General features: G+C 45.9%; 1 protein-coding gene across 2 annotated transcripts in view; it reads left to right on the forward strand.

The window, feature by feature from the left end:
- FRAS1 (Fraser extracellular matrix complex subunit 1) overlaps nucleotides 1-24,943 on the forward strand; it is a 596,246-nt gene that overhangs the window by 306,880 nt on the left and 264,423 nt on the right. For both annotated transcript variants that reach the window (XM_056568808.1, XM_056568807.1), the window contains exon 18: nucleotides 13,496-13,669. In XM_056568808.1, coding sequence (XP_056424783.1) covers nucleotides 13,496-13,669 — 174 coding nt within the window. The remainder of the gene's footprint in view (nucleotides 1-13,495; nucleotides 13,670-24,943) is intronic.

Consider the following 24,943-nt stretch of genomic DNA (forward strand, 5'->3'; position numbering starts at 1 on the left):
GGACTTCCCTGGCTTCAACTTCATTCCCCAACCCTGGATTGGTCCACTGGGGAGATCAAGAGTTGGGGGCCCTCTTGTTCCAAGGACTGTCTAAAACCGGTTCCCAGTAACCCTTGCCGTAACTCTGTGCTTCCTCCAGTAACCGGTCTCCCTAAGGCCTATATGGACTTCGCGGATGTTTTCTGCAAAAAACAAGCGGAGACTCTACCTCCTCACAGGCCTTATGATTGTCCTATCGACCTCCTCCCGGGCACTACTCCACCCCGGGGCAGAATTTATCCTCTCTCTGCCCCAGAGACTCTTGCCATGTCTGAATACGTCCAGGAGAATCTAAAAAAGGGCTTTATCCGTAAATCCTCCTCTCCTGCCGGAGCCGGATTTTTCTTTGTGTCCAAAAAAGATGGCTCTCTACGTCCTTGCATTGACTACCGCGGACTTAATAAAATCACGGTTAAGAACCGCTACCCCTTACCCCTCATCTCTGAACTCTTTGATCGCCTCCAAGGTGCCCACATCTTTACTAAATTGGACTTAAGAGGCGCCTATAACCTCATCCGCATCAGAGAGGGGGATGAGTGGAAAACAGCATTTAACACCAGAGATGGACACTTTGAGTATCTGGTCATGCCCTTTGGCCTGTGCAACGCCCCTGCTGTCTTCCAAGACTTTGTTAATGAAATTTTTCGTGATCTGTTATACTCCTGTGTTGTTGTATATCTTGATGATATCCTAATTTTTTCGGCCAATCTAGAAGAACACCGCCAGCATGTCCGTATGGTTCTTCAGAGACTTCGTGACAATCAACTCTATGCTAAAATTGAGAAATGTCTGTTTGAATGCCAATCTCTTCCTTTTCTAGGATACCTGGTCTCTGGCCAGGGACTACAAATGGATCCAGATAAACTCTCTGCCGTCTTAGATTGGCCACGCCCCTCCGGACTCCGTGCCATCCAACGTTTTTTGGGGTTCGCCAATTATTACAGGCAATTTATTCCACATTTTTCTACCATTGTGGCTCCTATTGTGGCTTTAACCAAAAAAAATGCCGATCCCAAGTCTTGGCCTCCTCAAGCGGAAGACGCCTTTAAACGACTCAAGTCTGCCTTCTCTTCGGCTCCCGTGCTCTCCAGACCTGACCCATCTAAACCCTTCCTATTGGAGGTTGATGCCTCCTCAGTGGGAGCTGGAGCTGTCCTTCTACAAAAAAACTCTTCCGGGCATGCTGTTACTTGTGGGTTTTTTTCTAGGACCTTCTCTCCGGCGGAGAGGAACTACTCCATCGGGGATCGAGAGCTTCTAGCCATTAAATTAGCACTTGAGGAATGGAGGCATCTGCTGGAGGGATCAAGATTTCCAGTTATTATTTACACCGATCACAAGAACCTCTCATACCTCGAGTCTGCCCAACGGCTGAATCCTCGTCAGGCCAGGTGGTCTCTGTTCTTTGCCCGATTTAATTTTGAAATTCACTTTCGGCCTGCTGATAAGAACATTAGGGCCGATGCTCTCTCTCGTTCCTCAGATGCTTCTGAAATTGAACTCTCTCCTCAACACATCATTCCTCCTGACTGCCTGATTTCCACTTCTCCAGCCTCCATCAGGCAAACTCCTCCAGGAAAGACCTTTGTTTCTCCACGCCAACGCCTCGGAATCCTCAAATGGGGTCACTCCTCCCATCTCGCAGGTCATGCGGGCATCAAGAAATCTGTGCAACTCATCTCTCGCTTCTATTGGTGGCCGACTCTAGAGACTGATGTGGTGGACTTTGTGCGAGCCTGCACTATCTGTGCCCGGGATAAGACTCCTCGCCAGAAGCCCGCTGGTTTTCTTCTTCCTCTGCCTGTTCCCGAACAACCTTGGTCTCTGATTGGTATGGATTTTATTACTGACTTACCCCCATCCCATGGCAACACTGTTATTTGGGTGGTCGTTGATCGATTCTCCAAAATGGCACATTTCATCCCTCTTCCTGGTCTTCCTTCAGCGCCTCAGTTGGCTAAACAATTTTTTGTACACATTTTTCGTCTTCACGGGTTGCCTACGCAGATCGTCTCGGATAGAGGCGTCCAATTTGTGTCTAAATTCTGGAGGGCTCTCTGTAAACAACTCAAGATTAAATTAAATTTTTCTTCTGCATACCATCCTCAATCCAATGGACAAGTAGAAAGAATTAACCAGATCTTGGGTGACTATTTACGACATTTTGTTTCCTCCCGCCAGGATGACTGGGCAGATCTTCTACCTTGGGCCGAATTCTCGTATAATTTTAGAATCTCTGAATCTTCCTCCAAATCCCCGTTTTTCGTGGTGTACGGCCGTCACCCTCTTCCCCCCCTCCCTACCCCCTTGCCCTCTGGTCTGCCCGCTGTGGATGAAATTTCTCGTGATCTTTCCATCATATGGAGAGAGACCCAAAATTCTCTCTTACAGGCTTCTTCACGCATGAAGAGATTCGCGGATAAGAAAAGAAGAGCTCCTCCCATTTTTTCCCCTGGAGACAAGGTATGGCTCTCCGCCAAATATGTCCGCTTCCGTGTCCCTAGCTATAAGTTGGGACCACGCTATCTTGGTCCTTTCAAGATTTTGCGCCAGATTAATCCTGTCTCTTACAAACTTCTTCTTCCTCCTTCTCTTCGTATTCCTAATGCCTTTCATGTTTCTCTTCTTAAACCACTTATCATTAACCGTTTCTCTCCCAAATCTGTTCCCCCCACTCCTGTCTCCGGCTCCTCGGACATCTTCTCCGTCAAAGAAATTTTAGCATCTAAAAAGGTCAGAGGGAAAACCTTCTTTTTAGTGGATTGGGAGGGTTGTGGTCCAGAAGAGAGGTCCTGGGAACCTGAGGACAATATCCTGGACAAAAGTCTGGTCCTCAGGTTCTCAGGCTCCAAGAAGAGGGGGAGACCCAAGGGGGGGGGTACTGTTACGCCGAGCGCTCCGGGTCCCCGCTCCTCCCCGGAGCGCTCGCTACACTCCTCTCACTGCAGCGCTCCGGTCGGTTCCACGGACCCGGGGCGCTGCGATACCGCCTCTGGCCGGGATGCGATTCGCGATGCGGGTAGCGCCCGCTCGCGATGCGCACCCCGGCTCCCGTACCTGACTCGCTCTCCGTCAGTTCTGTCCCGGCGCGCGCGGCCCCGCTCCCTAGGGCGCGCGCGCGCCGGGTCTTTGCGATTTAAAGGGCCACTGCGCCGCTGATTGGCGCAGTGGTTCCAATTAGTGTTTACACCTGTGCACTTCCCTATATCACCTCACTTCCCCTTCACTCCCTCGCCGGATCTTGTTGCCTTAGTGCCAGTGAAAGCGTTTCCTTGTGTGTTCCTAGCCTGTGTTCCAGACCTCCTGCCGTTGCCCCTGACTACGATCCTTGCTGCCTGCCCCGACCTTCTGCTACGTCCGACCTTGCTTCCGTCTACTCCCTTGTACCGCGCCTATCTTCAGCAGCCAGAGAGGTTGAGCCGTTGCTAGGGGATACGACCTGGTCACTACCGCCGCAGCAAGACCATCCCGCTTTGCGGCGGGCTCTGGTGAAAACCAGTAGTGACTTAGAACCGATCCTCTAGCACGGTCCACGCCAATCCCTCTCTGGCACAGAGGATCCACTACCTGCCAGCCGGCATCGTGACAAACAATAAGCCAAGTAGTTCCTAAAACACACAGAGTGGAGCAGGAAGCAGCATGAGTACACAAGAGGGGTTCATGTTCACAGCCCCTAACATTAAAAGGTGAATGTTGAAATCTTTATTGAAGATCCATGTTAGCTAGTGCTACCATCCCAAAATTTAGGGCCCAAGCCCAGAAGCATCAGTAAGCCAAGTAGTTCCTGAAAGACACAGGAGCAGTCAGGCGCAGGCATCAGCAGTACACCCAAGGGTTTCATAACCCTTACATTGAAAGATCAATGTTGAAATTTCTATTAAGCATGTATTTAGCTAGTGCTAAACATCCAAAAATGTAAGGCCCAAGGCCAGAAGCAACAGTAAGCCAAGTAGTTCCTGAAACACACAGTCAAGAGCAGGCATCAATAGTAACCAAGAGGTTTTCATAACCCCTTACATTGAAAGATCAATGTTGAAATCTCAACTAAGCATTTATGTTAGCTAGTGCTACCATAACATATTTGGAGATAATATCCCAGTCCCAGCAGCATCAGAAAACGATATATTGGCTGAATGACACAGCATGGAGGTGGGGAAAGCATAAGGAGCCCATATAGTGTCTAAATGGTACAGCCTGAAAGTGGAGGTGTTGTCAGCATGAGAAGACCATATAGGGGCTGAATGGCACAGCCAGGAGTTGGCAGCAGCATGAGTAGACACTAGGCCTTCACAATCCCTAAGATTAAAAGATGAATTAAGAAATGTAAACCGAAGATTTTGGGTAGCTAGTGCTACCATAACAACATTTTTATTCCCATTCCCAGGCCCAGCAGCAGTATCAGTAAACCATATATTGCCTGAATGACACAGCCTGGAGTTGGCATAAGCATGAGGAGACCATTGAAATGTATGATTTTTTTAAATATAAGATTTTGAAATTGAACTTTTAACTCCCAAGTTTTAGTGTCGCAGGCCCCGGCATGTGGGTACAAAGGGACAAATCTAACAAGGAGTCACATGGAAGCACAATTACAGAGCCTGGAGGTGGCATCAGTAGGAGGAGACCATGTAGACGGCATAGCCTGTAGGTGGCTGACACATGAGGAGACCATATGGTGTCTGAATGGCACAGCTGGTAGCTGGCAGAAGCATGAGGAGACCATTGAAATGTATGATTTTTTTATTTAAGATTTTGAAATTTAAATTAAGGATTTTGAAATTTAATTCCCAAGTTTTTGTGTCCCGGGCCCTAGCGTGTGGGTACAAAGGGACAAATCTAACAAGGAGTCACATGGAAGCACAATTACAGAGCCTGGAGGTGGCATCAGCATGAGTTTACAAGATGGCTTCACAACCCCTAACATTAAAATGTTAATTTTGAAATCTGTATACAAGATGTGTGTTAGCTAGTGCTAACCTCAAAAATTTTTAGGCACAGGCCCAGCAGCTTCACTAAACCATATCGTTTCTGAAACACACAGCCTGGAGCAGGCAGCAGGATGCGTACAGAAGAGGGCTTCACAACCCCTAACATTAAAAGATCTATGTTGAAATCTCGATTGAGCATGTATGTTTGCTAGTGCTAACATATAAAAGTAGTAATATCCAAGACAGTCCCAGCAGCATCAGAAAACAATATATTAGCTGAATGATACAGCCTGGAGCTGGGGAAAGCATAAGGAGCTCATATAAAGTCAGAATGGTACAGCCTGGAGTTGGCCAAAGCATGAGGAAACCATATAGTGGCTGAATGGCACAGCCTGGAGTTGGCAGAAGCATAAGGAGACAAAATAGTGGCTGAATGAAACAGCCTGAAGGTGGCAACAGCAGCATCAGGAGTCCTGAAAGTGCCCCTGTGACAGAGTGGTGCAGTGGGTGGCAATACCAGTACTTGGTGATGAAGGTGGCTGGAATGTTTGTAACTGGGGAGCAGTGATTAAATCTGTTTGGCACTTACCATATTTTTGAAGTGTAGGTGTAGCACCATGGTCAATCTACTCTGATGCATCTGGCATTGGTGGGTGGAAATCCTGGCTGATCCATGCCTGATTCATTTTCACAAAGATCAGTCTCTCCACATTTTTCGTGGACAGATGAGTTCTCCTTGGGGTGAGTATGGCCCCCGCCGCACTAAACACCTGATCTGATGCCACACTACTGGCTGGGCAGGACAGCTTTTCCAGGGCAAACCCTGCAAGTTGCGGCCACAAATCAAGTTTGGCTGCCCAGAAGTCCAGTGGATCTTCAAGGTGTGTTGACATGGGCATGTCAAGGTATGCTACCACCTGCTGGTTCAGGTCCTGCTCAATGTCTACCTGCTGCTGATGAGTTGCTTCACTATGCGGGTGATGAAAGCTACTCATCAGTGACTGTAGACTCAGGCTGCTGCTGATGGAGCTGGTACTGCTCCTTCCACCCCACCCCTCCCCAGCAGCCAAGGCAGTGGAAGATGAGCGTAGAGGGCCACCCAAGTAAGACCTACTAGTGGATGGATGATGGCACTGATAGGAATCAGCCAACTGATGATGTAGGATCTCTCTGAAGTAGGCCAGTTTATTCTCCCTCTCAGTGGGTGTAAAAAAGGCACCCATTTTGTGCCGGTAGCGAGGGTCCAATAAGGTGGAGACCCAGAAGTCATCCCGCTGCTGAATGACTCAAGCAAGTGAGCATGCATTATGCCATTTGTGCAAGTGACTCGGAGGGACTCCCTGCCTCCATCTCCACTGCATACTGCCACGGTGTGTCTGGGTCCTCTGTCTCGCCTTCCTCATAACCTTCTAGCTCCTCTAGTTGATCATGCTCCTCCTCTCCTCCTGTGAGATGACTAGAAACACTGCCCATCTCATCAAACCTAAAATGTGCTCCACTGTGCCCCTCATCCTCCTCCAGTTCAGCCTCCACAGGGATCATGTGGCCGTGAGATGTAGGCGCAATGGCTCCATTTCCCTGACCAGCCATCGTTTCCAACACTTGTTGTAGGATATGAAGCAGTGAAATTACGTCTTTCATCCCGTAATCCTGGCAATTTACGTATAATGTGGCTTCCTCAAAGCGCCTGAGCCAAACGGCAGGTGTCGCGTATGAGCTGCCACTGGTTCACATTGAAGTTACACACGAGATTAGCCCTATCCACTTTGATCATCAAGAAATCGGTGATGGCTTTTCTCTGTTCGTAGAGTCGGTGCAAGATATGCAGTGTGGAATTCCAACGTGTGGCAATGTCACAAATCAGACTATGTTGGGGATACCATTCTGACGCTGCAGCTCAAGGAGGGTGTGCTTTGCGGTGTATGAGTGGCTGATGTGCATGCAAAGTTTCCTTCCCTTTCTTAGGATAACTTGCAAATGGGGGGGGGGAACACTTCAGGAACTGCTTGACAACCAGATTTAACACGTGAGCCATGCATGGCACATAGGTCACCCTTCCTTGTCACAGCGCAGCCAAGAAGTTCTTCCCACTGTCGGTCACCATGGTTCCCATTTCCAGTTTTCGTGGAGTAAGCCATGCTCCAATTTCTTTACGAATGACTTTTAGCAGTTCATCCCCTGTGTGAGTCTTTTCGCCTAGGCAAACCATGTGAACAACAGCGTGACACCGCCGTGCCCTGCACACATGGTATGTTGAAGGGCCACTGAGACTTGTGGCAGTGGAGGCTGAGGACTGAGGACACAGTGGAGGATAAGAAGGCGGAGTCACGCATTGTCACAGGACCAACAGGCTGACAGCGTGGACGAGGAAGTGGCATGACCTGTCCATGTGGTGGCTGTGCAGGAACCACATTCACCCAGTGAGCCGTAAAGGACATGTATTGTCCCTGACCATAGTTACAGCTCCAGACGTCGGTGCTGCTGTGCACTTTGGTACACACCGACAGGCTCAAGGACTGACCCACCTTGTCTTCCACAAAATTGTGCAGGGTTGGTACTGTCTTCTTCGCAAAGAAATGATGGCTTGGCACTCTCCACAAGCCATCAGTTCTCTGAAAGGTGCAGAGTCCACCACCTGAAAAGGGAGGGACTGCAGCACCAGCAACTTAGACAGGAGCACATTCAGCTTCTGTGACGTTGGATGAGTGGGCGCATACTGTTGTCTCTTGGACATGGCTTCGCGGATGGATTGTTGGCGGAATGGCTGACTAAAAGTGGGAGAAGCAGGAGCATCTGGAGTGACAGAAGGAGGGTATGACACACAGCTCCCTTCAGCTAAAGTGGTGGAGCCTTGGCCGGCTGAAGGAGGGAGCGGCTGGCCACTGGGTGATGCAGCAGGCTGGACCACTACATCGGAGCCACGGTTCTCCCAGGCCGCTTTATGGTGGCAAAGCATGTGTTCATGCAGGGCCGTGGTGCCAATATTGGGACCCTGGCCACGCTTCACCTTCTGCCGACATATCTTGCATGTGGCTATGTGAACCTTCTCCGGATGCTTGATGAAAAACTGGCACACTGCCGAGTAGCTGATTTTCCCACCAACAATCCGCACTAATTGACTGCTACTGCCACCGTCTCCAGATACCCCTGTTCCATTGCCTCTCGGGAAGGTAGGCTGCCACGAAGCAGGTGGTCTTTTCTGGGCACGTTTGGCTCCAGAATTTCTACTTCTGCCACCACACTGACTGCCAACCATGCTACCGCCTTGCTGGCTCAGCTGCTGCCTCAAGGGCAACCTGCAACTCTGACGATGAAGCCTCTTCTGCACCAGGCTTCCAATTTCAATTGGCTTCATCATCCTTGAGTTGTGTCTGCACGTCACTGATGTCCTCCTCAGGTTCCTCAACAGTGTCTGCTTCAGGACCCCCAACCCTGACAACACCGCATCACACGTCACTCTCCTCATCACTACTTGCCTGCCTAGTGGAGGAAGCGGCACATGTCTCCTCCACTTCTTGGCTTGGCAGTAGCTGCTGATTGTCCTCTATTAGATCGTCCTCAGTGAATAGTGGAGCTGAACCCACAGCATAAGATACTTCTGTAGGAGAGGGAACAGCATAGGACAGAGGCAATGGGAGGACAGGGACTGCTTCCGGGCCATGCCAACTGAGGGTTGTGTCTGAGGAACCCACCGACTGTTGACTGGGGGTGTCAGATGTCACTTGTGTTGAAGTGGATGACCGTGCTAACCAATCGATGATGGCAGATGGGTTGCTGGTCGAGACACGACCGCTAGCTGATATCGGGAGCTCAGGCCTCTCGCTGCGACTTCTGCCACTCGCCCCTAGTCTGCTGCGACCTCTGCCTGAAGGATTTAGGCCTCGGACACTCCTCTGTGCACGTCCCGGCACTTTTCTGTCTGGCATGCGTGCGTATATGAGGGGAGTACAATACGCTTCACTACTCTTAAAACGGTGTTTGTCTAGAACAGCAGCTGGTGATTACTTTCGGCTGTAGGCGCTTGACAGATTAACAGGAACAAAATAGTACAACAATATCTGAGTACAACACCAGCCGATGAGTACTTTTGTCTGCACTTTCACAGTATGTAGGCCCTTGACAGATGAACAGGTACAAAATAGTACATTACTTAGATGTAGGTATACGGTATGCACTGATGAAGGTAGAAAAATGCGCTACAATATGCCTAAAAACTCTGTATTTTTGTAAAACACCAGCCGTTGAGTACTATTGCTTGGACTCTGACAGTATTTAGGCCCTTGACAGATTAACAGGTACAAAATGGTACACTACTTAGATGTAGATATGTGGTATGCACATGAGGGCAAAAAAATGCGCTACAGTACACTTGGAAAAATATTTTTGTAAAACACAAGCCGGTGATTACTTCTACCTGGACTTTCCCAGGATTTACAGATGCAAAATAGTAGAGTGCTTTGATGTAGGTATTAGGTATGCACGTATGAGGGCAGAAAAATGCACTACAGTCGGCTGAAAAAACTTATTTTTGCACAGCAGCAGGACTCAACAGTGCAGCGCCATAAAAAAAAATAATAAAGTGTATTAAATCCAAAATTGCACTCTATCAGAGTATTAAGAGTGATGTGAACTGCTGGTTACTATACCATCTACAGACTAGTATAAGCAGCAGATGGTTTCTTGTGGAAAAAAATACACAGAATTGCGCTGAAAAATCATTCCTGCCTCCTGTGATAAGGTTCATGAAGTTAAGGCAGCTTGCTCATATGTATGAGGCAACGAAAAGCTATCTGCCCCTCTCTGATAAAATGCTGAATAAAGTGACTGGGAGGTTAATGGCTGGCATAAAAATCCTTCTAAGTGAGAACAAGCACTGCTCTCTTTCCACGACACTGATGTAACTAGCAGTTGGCAGTGGAACACTGCATTATTATGATCTATTCAGCGTGTCTGAGTAACACACAGAGACACGCAGTCCCTCCTATCTCTCTGCAGTGTAATGCATGAAATGAGCAGCCGCAAAATGGCTGCCGATTATATAGGGCTGTGAAATCACAGGGGTGAATGAATGCTGATAGGCTGCATCCTGCATGTGATTCAGGGCCATCTTGCCTACCTCCCTTCCCGCCTTGCCTTCCTGCCTTCCCATCATCCCCTGCCCCATGTACTGACATGTGAATCCGCCATTTTAGGTGTACTGGAGCCTGGAACTCAGTTAAATGTAGTTTAATGAAGCAGTTTGCGTGATAGAATCGCGGTGATATTCCAATTCGTTGCGAATCGAATAAATCCTGAAATTCGTAAAGAATTCAGGTTCGTCTGCTTCGATTCGCTCATCTCTAGTGTCAGCAGAGAGCACTGTGGTTAGACAGAAAGGAAATCCAAAAAGAAAAGAACTTCCTGTGGAGCAAATAGCAGCTGATAGTTGGGAAGGATTAAGATTTTTAAATAGAAGTAATTTACAAATCTGTTTAACTTTCTGGCACCAGTTGATTAAAAAAAAAAATGTTTTCCAGTGGAGCTTTTAAAGCTTTTCATTGTCTGAAAAAGGACCAATCCACTATCAACCCCAACTGTTCAAACAATTATTGTGCTGTTTGTCTAATAGAGCTAAATATAGAAAGCAGTGGAGACATTCTTTGTTAATTTTTAACATAAACTCATTACCTAGTCTAAATGACCCAAAAAATAAATAAAAAAAAGACTGCATAGCTAAAAATCATAATTTTTAGCGATATAGATAAATGTTGTACGCCTGACACCTACCGTACATAGCTGGTGGTGGCTTATTCTCTTACTCACTCTTTGTTGGTTTGAATTTTTTTTTTTTGTAAATGGACCTCTAGAACAGAAGATGACTTTTACCTATTTTATTGTATTTACTTATATTTTCCTGTTTCATTGCTTTGGTCATTTGACAAAAAGTGACAACAGAAAGTAGCTTCAAATAGGTTGTCAACAATCTTCTCAGAAACTGATGGTAAAGCTATTATTAATAAAGATATTATTAATAACTGTTATTTATTGAACTGACAGAATGACAGTCTAACATCATTTTTATGAATCTTAATGTGACAACCAACAAAACAGAAAAATCCAGCAGACTTCTAGTAGCTCATGCTTTTTTTGCTGATAACTTTTTGATATTTTTAGATAATCCAGTTCAGGACTTGACAGCAGTCTTTAACCATTTGAGGCACTCATAGGTTCTTGATGCAATTACTTATCTTTTTTATTGAGGCATTGGTCAATGTCACCGACTACCACACCAGTGCCGACCTACTACCCACCTAAATTTAAGCATTTGAAGGACTTTGGGTTGGCCTTCGGATTCAGGGTCCATGGAATTTATAGACCTCTTCCCTCCAGAGTATCCTCTTAATTCCTCTACGCCGCCCCCCCCCCCCCCCACTACAAAACATAATGTATGAACTTATGTATTCCTGCTTTAAACATCTTATTCCCTATCCAAAGGATAGGGGATAAGATGTATTATTGCAGGGGTCCCGCCGCTGGGGACCCCCACAATCTCTGTGAAGAGCCCAGCATTACCAGTGCACTGTGTGAAAACATCACATGGTTAAAAGTAGTAAATCATAATGGAAACTATACACATTGGGTGCTGTTGTAATCGTATCAATCTGAGGAATAACATGTCAATTTCACCTCAAGGATATTTTGTATTCTGTTTTGCAGTATATTTTATGGTAAAATAAAAGGTGTCATTACGAAGTGCAATTATGGTAGTCGTGCAAAAAAAGAATCTCTTATATGGTATTGTAGATGGAAAATCAGGAGTTGCAGCTCTTAGAAGATGAGGCGGAAAAATTAAACACTAAAATAAAGGGATTAAACAGAAACTAAATGCCTTTGGGTTTCTGTGTGAATAAATTAAGCTAGCCTTTCATTTAAAGTATTAAGCCTTATTTATCAGTGGATGAATTTCATCAAGTGCATGATAAATTCATTTCATTGTAAGTGGCACTAAAAAATGCTAAGTAACCCTTAAATAATTACATTGTGAAATAAATGTATTAATCTAGCATGTATTGTCCATAAACCAGTATCAATCCCAGTCCCAATAACCTACATTTTTCTTAATTGCAATTTTTTCATGTAAAGATTGATTTTCTTATACTTGACCCTTGGGTAAGAAAACTGACAGATTCTATTTAGCTGTACTGACCCATGGAACGATCAGAAAATGATTTGGCAGCAGCTGAGAAAACCACATATCAAAATTTAGCTAAGGCTGAGATACATAATTAAAATGCACATTGGTATATGGTCATCAGCCAACTTTTTATAAATGAGATTGGCTGTGAGTTAGGAATTGATATGGCCATTATGGTAAACGCTAAATGTCTTTTTCTATTAGACCCCTTTCACGAAAATATTATATTGTTCTTATCACAATCTGAGACGCCTATAGCTGACCATATATAACATATTACTTGATAATCTTGGAAATCCAACCTATATGGGTGCAGCATAACAGTTCCCCAATGGCACTTGTCTATGATAGGAAGGAATGGACAGGCTAGATTTTTCTCCAATCTATTGCATAGGGCATATTAATACCAATGAGCGGATCTGCCTTTTATGGACTTCGCTATATAAGCCAGAACAAAGAGCTGATCTTGCAGAGGAACTCCCACTTTTGGACTTGACCATTCCACCTGGATAGCATTAATTTATAGGACATATGTGCATAGTATAAAAACATCAAGTTTTGCATAATTTTCCAGCTTCTGGTACCCTGATTCCAATGTGTTTTAATTTTGTTGCCATGCCCTCCAGCTCCTTTTACTATTCGGTTGACTATCTGCACTTTTGCCTGAATTGTTAGATTGTAGGAAAATGTATATACAAAAAGGGTGTGAATGCTATAACTTCTTAACCTCATTCACAACCCCCTGAGCTTAATTCACACAGCATCCTATTCACACCTTTTTGAAATTCCCTCCCATCTGACTATTTATGCAAAAGTACACAAAGTCAACCATATTTTAAAATCCCTATATCTTTTTTTTTTTTTTTTTTAAACTTCTGGCTTTGGCTCAAAAACTACAGTGGCGGTTTTCCAAAAGAAATGTTGTTTGAGATGCCATGTGTTACATTTCCACTGTCTGGCCACACACCATACTGCCCGGTGTTATTCTTGTTAAAATGTCATTAATACAACTTGAGTTCTATGGAACTCGAAAATGGATTATTGGTACAGAAGATTGCCTTTATAACGTCTGGTATTGGATACCATGGCAAAAAGCTAAATGTGTCAAAAGCAAAATGAATAAGTCATAACCTGACAGACTATTTCATACATTTGAATTTGTTTTAAAAAAAAATTTTGATAAATATTTGGAGTAGGCCTTTTAAAATAAAATAGATCTTACAGTGTATCCTCATAGCGATTAGAATATTAACACTTCAGTCAAAAATAACACTGTTTAATAACAATGTTTGTTCTTTGTATAAAATGATTAACACAATTATGACGTTCTATTTTCTTCCCTTTACATCTTTAGCTTGCCATCACTCTTGTCGGGTCTGCTTGGGACCAGAAGACTCCCACTGCACACAGTGTACAAATCCGGAGGATTCACTACAGGCACTTCAAGAGTACCGAGGAAAGCCTTATGGGAGTTGTGTGCCTCAGTGCAGGCAACACTTTTATGTGGACACTGCAGGAATATGTCAGGGTAAGCTAGATACTGCAAAAGTAAAACGCAAAAAGGTCTCATAAGAAATATTAGGTGCTAAAGGCTGCATCAGTAACAATACTGAGTTTGTCAGTCTATAACTGTTAACCTTTGCTACTCAGTCAAACAGTTTACTTTGTGGTTTTGTTTGTTTTTGCTGCTTGGGTAATACAATTCACATTATAATACGGCCAAAGCCTAATAAAACCGTTGTATTCATACTAAACCAGTATATCTCTAAACATATAGAAAATCATTTTACCGTATATGTTTTCATGCCACCCCACAAGGTGTACTGTAGTGGTCTCATATGCGATTAAATACAGAAAAAAAAATACCTTTTTAAAAGCTTTAGTTACCTTTAATTACTTTGTTTTAGGAAAAATTGGTTCACCTATAGTAACCTGCTGGTTTTGCAAATAGAGCTCATAACACTGATCATAGAGCTGGGTGGTATGACCAAAAATCCATACCACTCTCTTCGCCGCTCCTAACTGGAGGGAGGGGGGATGAATATTCATAAGTGGCGCTGACGTCAGTGCCATTTAACCTGCAGAAGCCCCGTCTGTGCCAGTTACAGCAAGATTTCCACATAGAATAAAAGTACAATTGCGGGCGGATCCGGGCAAGGAAGGGCTCATAGGAATCGGTGTCTCCCGCACTATATATCAGTACCTGTGGATAGTGCGGGAGAAAATATCTGACAGTTTTCCTTTAATCATTTCCAGCGCCGGCGGCCCGCAAGTCCTGTATTTAAAGCGCCGGCGGCCCGCAAGTCATTCATTTAAAGCGCGGCCCACAAGTCATTCATTTCAAGCGCGGCCCGCATTTCATTAATTTAAAGCACCGCGGCCGGTGCAGTGCCGTAGATTGTGATTTGCCATAGATTGCTCGAGCGCTCCGCCTCCATTACATTCTATAGGCTGACACTCTCACACCACCCCCCAACCATTGGTTACTGCGGGGGCTGAACGGGGGGGGGGGGTGCGAGTGTCACGTGACATATTTAATCATCAGGCATCGCAGCTCACGGCAGTCTCACTTGGAGGATCTCTCCCTGTGATAGCCCGAAGCTGCACGGAGCTCTCATGGCCTCTGTGGCCCGATTCCGAGAGCGGAATGGAGCCACAGAAGTCAATCCATTTACTGTGTCCTCCCCGCTGCACCTGTCAGCTTGTGTGCTCCTCGCACAAGCTGACAGTCAGTGTCACCCGCCAGCGAGATCACTATTCACCGCTAACGGGACCCCTGTGCCCACTAGCAGTGTTATGTGTGTCCCCGCCAGCGCAATGTTCACCGCTAGCGGAACCCCTGTGCCCACTAGCAGTGTTCTGTGTCCCCGCCTGCGCGAGCCATCCACCCCGCCCGCGGCTCTGTTCCCTGCACCCTGTTAGCTCAGGAAACGGGAAACAGATTTAAAGGGCTTCGGGCGCAGCGAGTACTGCACATGCCTAGGTAGGTAGCATAGATTTACTTTTAGTGTAGCGTAGTTTAGGATTAGTTTGAAAGAGACTACAACTCCCAGCATGCCTGGGCCCAGACAGCTGAAGGCGGCCCGAGCATGCTGGGAGTTGTAGTGCAGTGAAGGGCCCACAACTCCCAGCATGCCCAGACAGCTGAAGGCTGCCAGGTGATGCTGGGAGTTGTAGTGCAGGGAAGGGCTCACAACTCCCAGCATGCCCAGACAGCGGAAGGCTGCGCAGTGATGCTGGGAGTTGTAGTTCAGTGAAGGCACCAAAACTCCCAGCATGCCCAGACAGCTGAAGGCTGCCCGAGCATGCTGGGAGTTGTGGTCCCATCAGCTAAACTACAACTCCCAGCATGCCCAGACAGCTGAAGGCTGTCTGGGCATGCTGGGAGTCGTTGTGCCTTCACTGCACTACAACTCCCAGCATCACAACGCATCCTTCAGCTGTCTGGGCATGCTGGGAGTTGTGGTCCCATCAGCTAAACTACAACTCCCAGCATGCCCAGACAGCTGAAGGCTGCGCGGTGATGCTGGGAGTTGTAGTGCAGTGAAAGGACCACAACTCCCAGAATGCCTAGACATCTAAAGGCTGCCCAGGCATGCTGGGAGTTGTAGTTTTACACAGGTATAAAGTAGTGTTAGCGCGATTTAAGCGTAGTTAGCGTAGCATAGTGTTAGCTCAATTTTAGCGTAGCTTTAGTTTAGTGTTAGCGCAGTTTTACATTTTTAGCGTAGCGTAGTGTTAGCGTACTTTTAGTGTAATGAAGTTTTAGCGCAGTTTTAGCGTATTTATCGTACCTTAGTTTTAGCGTATTTAGTGTACCTTAGTTTTACCGCAGTTTTAGTGTATTTAGCGTAGTGTAGTGTTAGCGCAGTTTTAGTGTATTTAGCGTAGTGTAGTGTTAGCGCAGTTTTAGCGTATTTAGCGTAGCTTAGTTTAAGCGCACTTTTAGTGTATTTAGCGTAGTGTAGTGTTAGCGTAGTTTTAGCGTAGCTTAGTGTTAGCGCAGTTTTAGTGTATTTAGCGTAGCTTAGTTTTAGCACAGTTTTAGTGTATTTAGTGTAGTGTAGCATTAGCACAGTTTTAGCGTATTTAGCGTAGCGTAGTCTTAGAGTAGTGAGCGCAGCGTAGTGTTAGTCCAGTTCTAGCATAGTTGGCGTAGTTGTACACGGGTGTAGTGTAGCTAACTTAGTTTTACAGGCAGATAAAGCATAGTTTAAATAGTTTAGCGTAAGGTGTAGCTTAGCTTAGTAATAGAGTAAAGTGGCTACAACTCCCAGCATGCCCAGACAGCCAAAGGCCGTCCGGGCAGGATGGAAGTTGTAGTTTTGCAAAAGTAGCAGAGGCATTTGCGCTGCCTGTATAGATGGCTGTATACGGTGATCACAAGGCCACTTACCCACCTCCGTTCCTGCTCCGTCACTGGACGTGTAGCAACGCAGGAAGATGACGGAGCTGGAACGGGGGTGGTAAGTTAGGCTCTCCAGGTACTAATCCATTTTTTTTGGGTTTTTCTTCTCATTTCAGATATGTGAATGCGGAGGACTACATCGGAATCGGTGGACTACGACGATGACCTGCATTTTTTCTTTTCTTTTAATAAAATGGTTAACGAGGGCTGTGGGGGAGTGTTTTTCCTAATAAAAATGTTTTAACTTGTGTGTGCTTATTTAAAATTACTTTACAGGCTTAGTAGTGGAAGCCCTGGTAACGTCAGGCTGTTGCTGTTTGGTTGGTATTTGGCTGAAAATGAAAAGACGGGGAACCTCCCCCCCCCCCCCCTCTTTTTTTTTTTTTTAACGTGTGCGGTTCCCCGTCTTTTCATTTTCAGCCAAATAGTGCTGAACGTTACCAGGGTGGGCGAGGACCATCGTTACTGGCCCTCCCCAGCCTAAATAACGCCAGCCTGTTACCGCCTAGGCCCAGGAGCGCCATATTTGGCACTCAGGGCCTGTTGGTATTGGCTCTTCCCGGTACCCCTGTGGCGGTGGGTACCGGGGTAATAATTGGGGGTTAGCGCTAGCTGTTTTTGGGGCTAACGCTAAGCCCCGACTTAGTAATGGACTCCGTCTACAAGACGGCTTCCACTACTAAGCCTGTAAAGTAATTTAAAAAAAGCACACACAAGTTAAAACATTTTTATTAGGAAAAACACTCCCCCACAGCCCTCGTTAACCATTTTATTAAAAGAAAAGAAAAAATGCAGGTCATCGTCGTAGTCCACCGATTCCGATGTAGTCCTCTGCATTCACGTATCTGAAATAAGAAGAAAAACACAAAAAAAATGGATTAGTACCTGGAGAGCCTAACTTACCACCCCCGTTCCAGCTCCGTCATCTTCCTGCGTTGCTACACGTCCAGTGACGGAGCAGGAACGGAGGTGGGTAAGTGGCCTTGTGATCACCGTATACAGCCATCTATACAGATGGCTGTATACTGCATTAACGTAGCAGAGCGCAACTGCCTCTGCTACTTTTGCAAAACTACAACTTCCATCCTGCCCGGACGGCGTTTTGCTGTCTGGGCATGCTGGAAGTTGTAGCCACTTTACTTAATTACTAAGCTAAGCTACACCCCACGCTAAACTATCTAAACTACGCTTTATCTGCCTGTAAAACTGTTAGCTATAGTACACCCGTGTACAACTACGCCAACTATGCTTGAACTGGACTAACACTACGCTGCGCTAACTACTTTAAGACTACGCTGCGCTCACTACTCTAAGACTACGCTAACAATACGCTACGCTAAAACTGTGCTAACGCTACACTACACAAAATACATTAAAACTGCGCTAACACTACACTAAATACACTAAAACTGTGCTAAAACTAAGCTACGCTAAATACACTAAAACTGCACTAACACTAAGCTACGCTAAAACTACGCTAACACTACACTACGCTAAATACACTAAAACTGCGCTTAAACTAAGCTACGCTAAATGCGCTAAAACTGCGCTAACACTACACTATGCTAAATACACTAAAACTGCGGTAAAATTGAGGTACGCTAAATACGCTAAAACTGCGCTAAAATGAAGGTACGCTAAATACGCTAAAACTGCGCTAACCCTAAGCTACACTAAAACTACGCTTACACTACGCTAAATAGACTAAAACTACGCTAACACTACATTACATAAAAAGTGCGCTTACACTACGCTAAATGTACGCTACGCTAAAAATTTAAAACTGCGCTAACACTAAACTAAAGCTACGCTAAAATTGAGCTAACACTACGCTACACTAACCGCTTAAATCGCGCTAACACTACTTTATACCTGAGTAAAACTACAACTCCCAGCATGCCTAGGCAGCCTTTAGCTGTCTAGCTATGCTGGGAGTTGTGGTCCTTTCACTGCACTACAACTCCCAGCATCACCACGCAGCCTACACCTGTTTGGTCATGCTGGGAGTTGTGGGCCCTTCCCTGCACTACAACTCCCAGCATGCCCGGGCATGCTGGGAGTTGTAGTCTCTTTGAAACTAATCCTAAACTATGCTACACTAAAAGTAAATCTATGCTACCAACCTAGGCATGCGCAGTATTCTCTGCGCCCAAAGCAATTTAAATCTGTTTTCCGTTCCCTGAGCTAACAGGGAGCGGGGAACAGAGCCGCAGGAGGGGACACATAACACAGGGGCACAGGGGTCCTGTTAGCGGTGAACATTGCGCTGGCGGAGACACACATAACACTGCTAGCGGGCACAGGGGTCCCGTTAGCGGTGAATAGTGATCACGCTGGCGGGTGACACTGACTGTCAGCTTGTGCGAGGGGCACACAAGCTGACAGGCGCAGCGGGGAGGACACAGTAAATGGATTGACTTCTGTGGCTCCATTCCGCTCCCGGAATCGGGCCACAGAGGCGATGAGAGCTCCGTGCAGCTTCGGGCTATCACAAGGAGAGACCCTCTCCCTGTGATAGCCCAAGTGAGTCTGCCGTGAGCTGCGATGCCTGATGATTAAATATGTCATGTGACACTCGCACAACCCCCCCCCCCCCCCCCCCCCCAGCCCACGCAGTAACCAATGGTTGGGGGGTGGTGTGCGAGTGTCAGCCTATAGATTGTAATGGAGGCGGAGCGCTCGAGCAGGGAAAACTGCTGAGTCACTCCATCACAATCTATGGCAAATCACAATCTACGGCACTGCACCGGCAAGTCATTCATATAAAGCGTTGGCAATCGCAAACTCATTCATTTAAAGCGCTGCCGCAATTCATCTGTGGCTGATAATTCATTCGAGGGAGGGAGGGGCCCAACCGGTATTGCGGTATGGGAAAAATTCATAACATGCAGGGTAAAAATTTCGGTATTCGGTATGAATCGGTATACCGCCCAGCCCTAACTGATTATACTCATATTTTTCTTTTTTTTCTCTGTAGCACCGTTTTTGAGAAAACCACATTAAAGCAATATGTAAATGAGGTTCTTAGGTGCACTGGGGACTTTACCTAGCACCTAAGGTAGACCTCTATGTCCAATAGCTGCTCAAGTGAGAACAACTTCTCATAAATATTCATAGGCCTCCCGTACAGTGAACTAGCTCAACGTGGCCCAGAAATCTCGGGCTTGCACAGTAATATCTTGTGTGTGTTAGCCCTGCTTTGTTACTGTGCAAATGCAACATTTTCTGGCCTGATTGCACTACACCATTGGAGGGAACGCATTCTTACTGGAGCCACCAGACTGGCAAAGCGTTGCTCTTGGGAGCAAGCTTGCACCGTCGGTGCACCTAAGGACCTTATTTACATATGGAACGGAGACAAAAAAAAGAAAGTTATTACTGTGATCAGTGTAATGCGCTCTGTTAGCGAATACTAGCAGGTTACTATAGATGTGGAATGAAAGGTGAGGCCACTATGTAATATCAGTTGCTATTTTACCTCACTATGTTCAATTTCATATTCAATATTTCTTTTACCAGTGAGATGTGTGTCAGCCAAGATCTGTTTCTCTGCGATATTGTTTTGACAGTTAAGCGACAAACCAAGCCAAATTGTGCTTGGCATACAATTTACAAATACTTAACACTCAATGGACACATTCACAGGGCCCTGAGCATAAAATGTAATGAAGAGTGATGGTGCAGTAATTGTGAAAGTTTCCTGCGCAACTTTAAACTTTATTCATTTATTTAGATTTCCAAGTCGATGTCTAGAGAAATAATTTCTAATGATTGTTCATTTGAAGCAAAGCTAGTAATGCAGAAGCAAATAAGAATTAGAAGCAACACTGTAATTTTCTTTGTTTTTAATGATGTATCTGGCTAGGTCTTGACAGCCAGTTATAAACTTTGCAGGAATGAAACAAACTACCTTTCCATTGGAGTTCTTACTGCTAGTGCAGTAGTAAGGCTTTTGTACTTCAAATATGATACAAGTATTATTAATAATGTGTTTGGTGGGTCCCTGTTTGGCATTTAGGCCAATAAGCTACTAGTTAAAGGAGTACGCCAGTTCAGAAACACTTATCCCCTATCCGCTCGGACCTCCCATTATCTCCTGCATGGCACCCCGGTAGTCCCCTGGAGTGGGGCATGTCTATCCCCCACACAAAGCAGTGGCCATGTATCTCTGTGGGAGAGTCAGAGAAACTCATATGCTGTATTTCTGGCTCGCCAATAAAGATAATTGGAGATGGCATGTAGACTGCTGCTTCTTCTCTATCCTTTAGATAAGGTGATATGTGTTCCTGCACCTGAGTACTGCTTTAAGCTTCTGCCTTTATATTAACCTGTTGGGGACCACGGGCATATGGATACGCCCTTGCGTCCTGGTACTTAAGGACCAAGGGGGTACCTGTACGCCTGTGGGAATTTTGATCCCTGCCGCTAGCCGGATCATTTAGCAGGCATCCCATACGAATTCCTGATCGGGCCCCCCCCATGTCTGCAATCAATTCAGATCGGCGATTCGCAAATTTTCCGGGCTGATCGGGTCTCTGATGACCCGATAGCCCGGAAAATAGGGATTATCCGAGCTGTCAGAGACAGCCCCGATCATCCTAGAGGATAGGAGTGAGATGGCAGGGTTGCCACCTCCTCCTATGCCCTGCGATTGGCCGTTGAGGCCAATCGGCGAATTGCAGGGGCTGGGGGGGACGTTCATTTCCCCTGCTCTGCCCGCCCCTGGATGTTGGGGCAGAGCAGGGGAAGATGGCGGTGAAGTGCGGGGGGTGTTGCAGGGACCACCAGTTACCTGGGCTTATGCGGCGACCGAGGACCAGGGACTGGCTGACAGGAGGCGCAAGCAAGTGAAGGCGGCGACGGCGGTTTCCTACATACAGCTGTGAAGATTGCCGTAAAGAGATCTTCACTGCTGTATCTGGGAGTTTCAAAACTACAACTTCCAGCATGCCCAGACAGCCTTTGGCTGTCTGGGCATGCTGGGAGTTGTAGTTTTGCAACATCTGGAGGGCCACAGTTTGGAGACCACTGTCCTTCCATATGTTGCAAAACTACAACTCTCAGCATGCCCATACTGTCCAGGCATGCTGGGAGTTGTAGTTCTGTAACATCTGGCCCTCCAGATGTTGCAGAACTACAACTCCCAGCATGCTTGGACAGTCTCGGCATGCTGGGAGTTGTAGTTTATCAACATCTGGAAGGGCACAGTTTGGAGACCACTATACTGTGGTGTCTAAACTGTAGTGCTCCAGATGTCAATTCAAAGCATGCCGAGACTGTCCAGGCATGCTGGGAGTTGTAGTTCGCCAACATTTGGCCCTTCAGATGTTGCCGAACTACAACTCCCAGCATGCCTGGGCAGTCTGGGCATGCTTGGAGTTGAAGTCTTGCAACATCTGTAGGGCTACAGTTTGGAGACCACTACACAGTGGTCTCCAAACTGTTCTCCTCCAGTTGTTGCATAACTACAACTCCCAACATGCCCTTCGGCTGTCTGGGCATGCTGGGTTGTTGTAGTTTCGCAACAACTGGAGGTGCACTAGTTGGGAAACATTGTCTGTTTCCTAACTCAGTGTTTCCCAACCTGTGTGCCTCCTGCTGTTTCAAAACTATAACTCCTAGCATGTGCTGACAGACCATGCATGCTGGGAGTTGTAGTTTTGCAACAGCTGGAGGCACATGGGTTGGGAAACACTGAGTTAGGAAACAGACAGTGGTGCGGAAACACTGCGGTAGTCTGTTATCTAACTCACTGTTTCCTAATCCCAACCAGTGTGCCTCCAGCTGTTGCATAACTACAACTCCCAGCATGCATGGTCTGTCAGTGTATGCTGGGAGTTGTAGTTTTGCCTCCCCACCCCCTCCCCCACGTGAATATACAGGGTACATTCATGCGGGCGGATTTGCAGCCAGTTTCCAGCTTCAAGTTTGAGATGCGGCTAATTTTCCGCTGCAGCGGGAAACTCACTGTGAATGTACCCTAAAAACACTACACTATCCCTAAATAAAGAGTAAAACACTACATATACACTACACCCTTACACTGTCACCCCCCCCCCCCCCCCCCCCAATAAAAATAAAAAACATGTTGTACGCCAGTTTTTCCAAAACGGAGCCTCCAGCTGTTGCAAAAAAACAACTACCAGCATTGCCGGACAGCCATTAACTGTCCAGGCATGTTGGGAGTTTTACAACAGCTGGAGGTACCTGTTTGGGGAAAACTGGCGTATAGGGGGCAAGTGTAATGCTTGCATCCGGGTACACCCCTATGAAAATCCCTAATTTAGGTCTCAAATGCGTATGGCGCTCTCTCACTTCAGAGCCTTTCGTATTTCAAGGCAACAGTTTAGGGCCACATATGGGGTATCTCCGTACTCGGGAGAAATTGCGCTACAAATTTTGGGGGGCTTTTTCTCATTTTACCCCTTATGAAAAGGTAAAGTTTGGGTCTACACGAGCATGTTAGTGTAAAAAAAAAATATATATATTGTTTTTCACCCTAACATGCTGGTGTTGCCCCATTCTTTTCATTTTCATAAAAGGTAAAAGGAGAAAAAGACCCCCAAGATTTGTAACACAATTTCTCCCAAGTAGGTAAATACCCCATATGTGGACATAAAATGCTCTGTGGGCGCACAACAAGGCTCAGGAGTGAGAGAGTGCCATGTACATTTGAGGCCTAAACATTTGAGGCCTGATTTGCACAGGGGTGGCTGCTGGTTACAGCGGTTCTGAAATACCCACATGTGACCCCATTTTGGAAACGAGATCCCTCACGCAACGTAACAAGGGGTATATAGTGAGCCTTATCACCGCACAGGTGACTGACAGATTTTTGAAACAGTGGTCCGTGAAAATGAAGAATGTAATTTTCCATTTGCACAGCCCACTGTTACAAACATCTGTCAAACGCCAGTGGGGTGTAAATGCTCACTGCACCCCTTGTTACGTTCCTTGAGGGGATAGTTTCCCAAATAGTGTGCCATGTGGGTTTTTGTTTTTGCTGTTCTGGCACCATGGGGGCTTCCTAAATGTGATATGTCCCCCAAAAACCATTTCACCAAAATCCGCTTTCCAAAACCCCATGGTGGCTCCTTCCCTTCTGAGCCCTCTAGTTCAACTGCAGATCACTTTACATAAACATATGAGGTATTTCCTTATTCGAGAGAAATGGGGTTTCACGTTTTGGGGGACATTTTCACCTATTACTCCTTGTGAAAATGAAAAATTTGGGGATACATCAGCATTTTTATGAAAAAAAATTAAAATGTTTCGTTTTCACGTCCAACTTACAACACAAAGTCGTCAAACACCTGTGGGGTGTTAAGGCTCACTGTACCCCTTGTTACGTGCCTTGAGGGGTGTAGTTTCCCAAATAGTATGCCATGTGGGGTGTTTTTCGCTGTTCTGGCACCGTAGGAGCTTCCTAAATGCTACATGCCCCCCAAAAAAACATTTCAGCAAAATTTGCTTCTCTTCTGAGCCCTCTAGTGCACCCACAAAACACTTTACATCCACATATGAGGTATTTCCTTACTCGAGAGAAATTGGGTTACACATTTTGGGGGGCTTTTACCCCTTGTAAAAATAAAAATATGGGTCTACAAGAACATGTTAGTGTAAAAATGAAGATTTAGAATTTTTGCCTCCACTTTTCACTATTCTTGTGAAACACCTAAAGGGTTAACAAACTTTCTGAATGTCATTTTGAATACATTGAGGGGTGCCGTTTTCATAATGGGGTCCATTATGGGGTATTTCTAACATAAAGACCCTCAAATTCACTTCAAAACTGAACTGGTCCCTGAATTTTGAAATTTTTTGAAAAATTGCTGCTGAGCTTTGAAGCCCTCTGATGTCTTCAAAAAGTAAAAACATGTCAATTTTATGATGCCAACATATAGTAGACATATAGTAGACATATTGTATATGTGAATCAATATATCATGTTTTTGGTAATTCTATTTTCCTTACAAGCAGAGAGCTTCAAAGTTATAAAAATACTACATTTTTCAAATTTTTCATGCAATTTTGAAATTTTTCACCAAGAAATGATGCAAGTATCGACAAAAATTTACCACATACATAAAGTAGAATATGCCCCGAAAAACAGTCTCTGAATCAAATTCATAAGTACAAGCATCCCAGAGTTATTAATGTTTAACGTGACAGTGGTCAGAATTGCAAAAAATGCTCTGGTCCTTAGGGTCAAAATGGGCTCAGTCCCCAAGGGGTTAAAGGGGTACTCCGCCCCTAGACATCTTATCCCCTATCTAAAGGATAGGCGATAAGATGTCAGATCGCCGCGGTCCCGCTGCTCGGCAGCCCGGGGATCCCCGCTGCGCCACTGCGCTATCATCACAGCACAGAGCGAGTTCGCTCTGCACGTAATGA

Source organism: Hyla sarda, chromosome 1, assembly GCF_029499605.1.
Source record: "Hyla sarda isolate aHylSar1 chromosome 1, aHylSar1.hap1, whole genome shotgun sequence".
NCBI lineage: Eukaryota > Metazoa > Chordata > Amphibia > Anura > Hylidae > Hyla > Hyla sarda.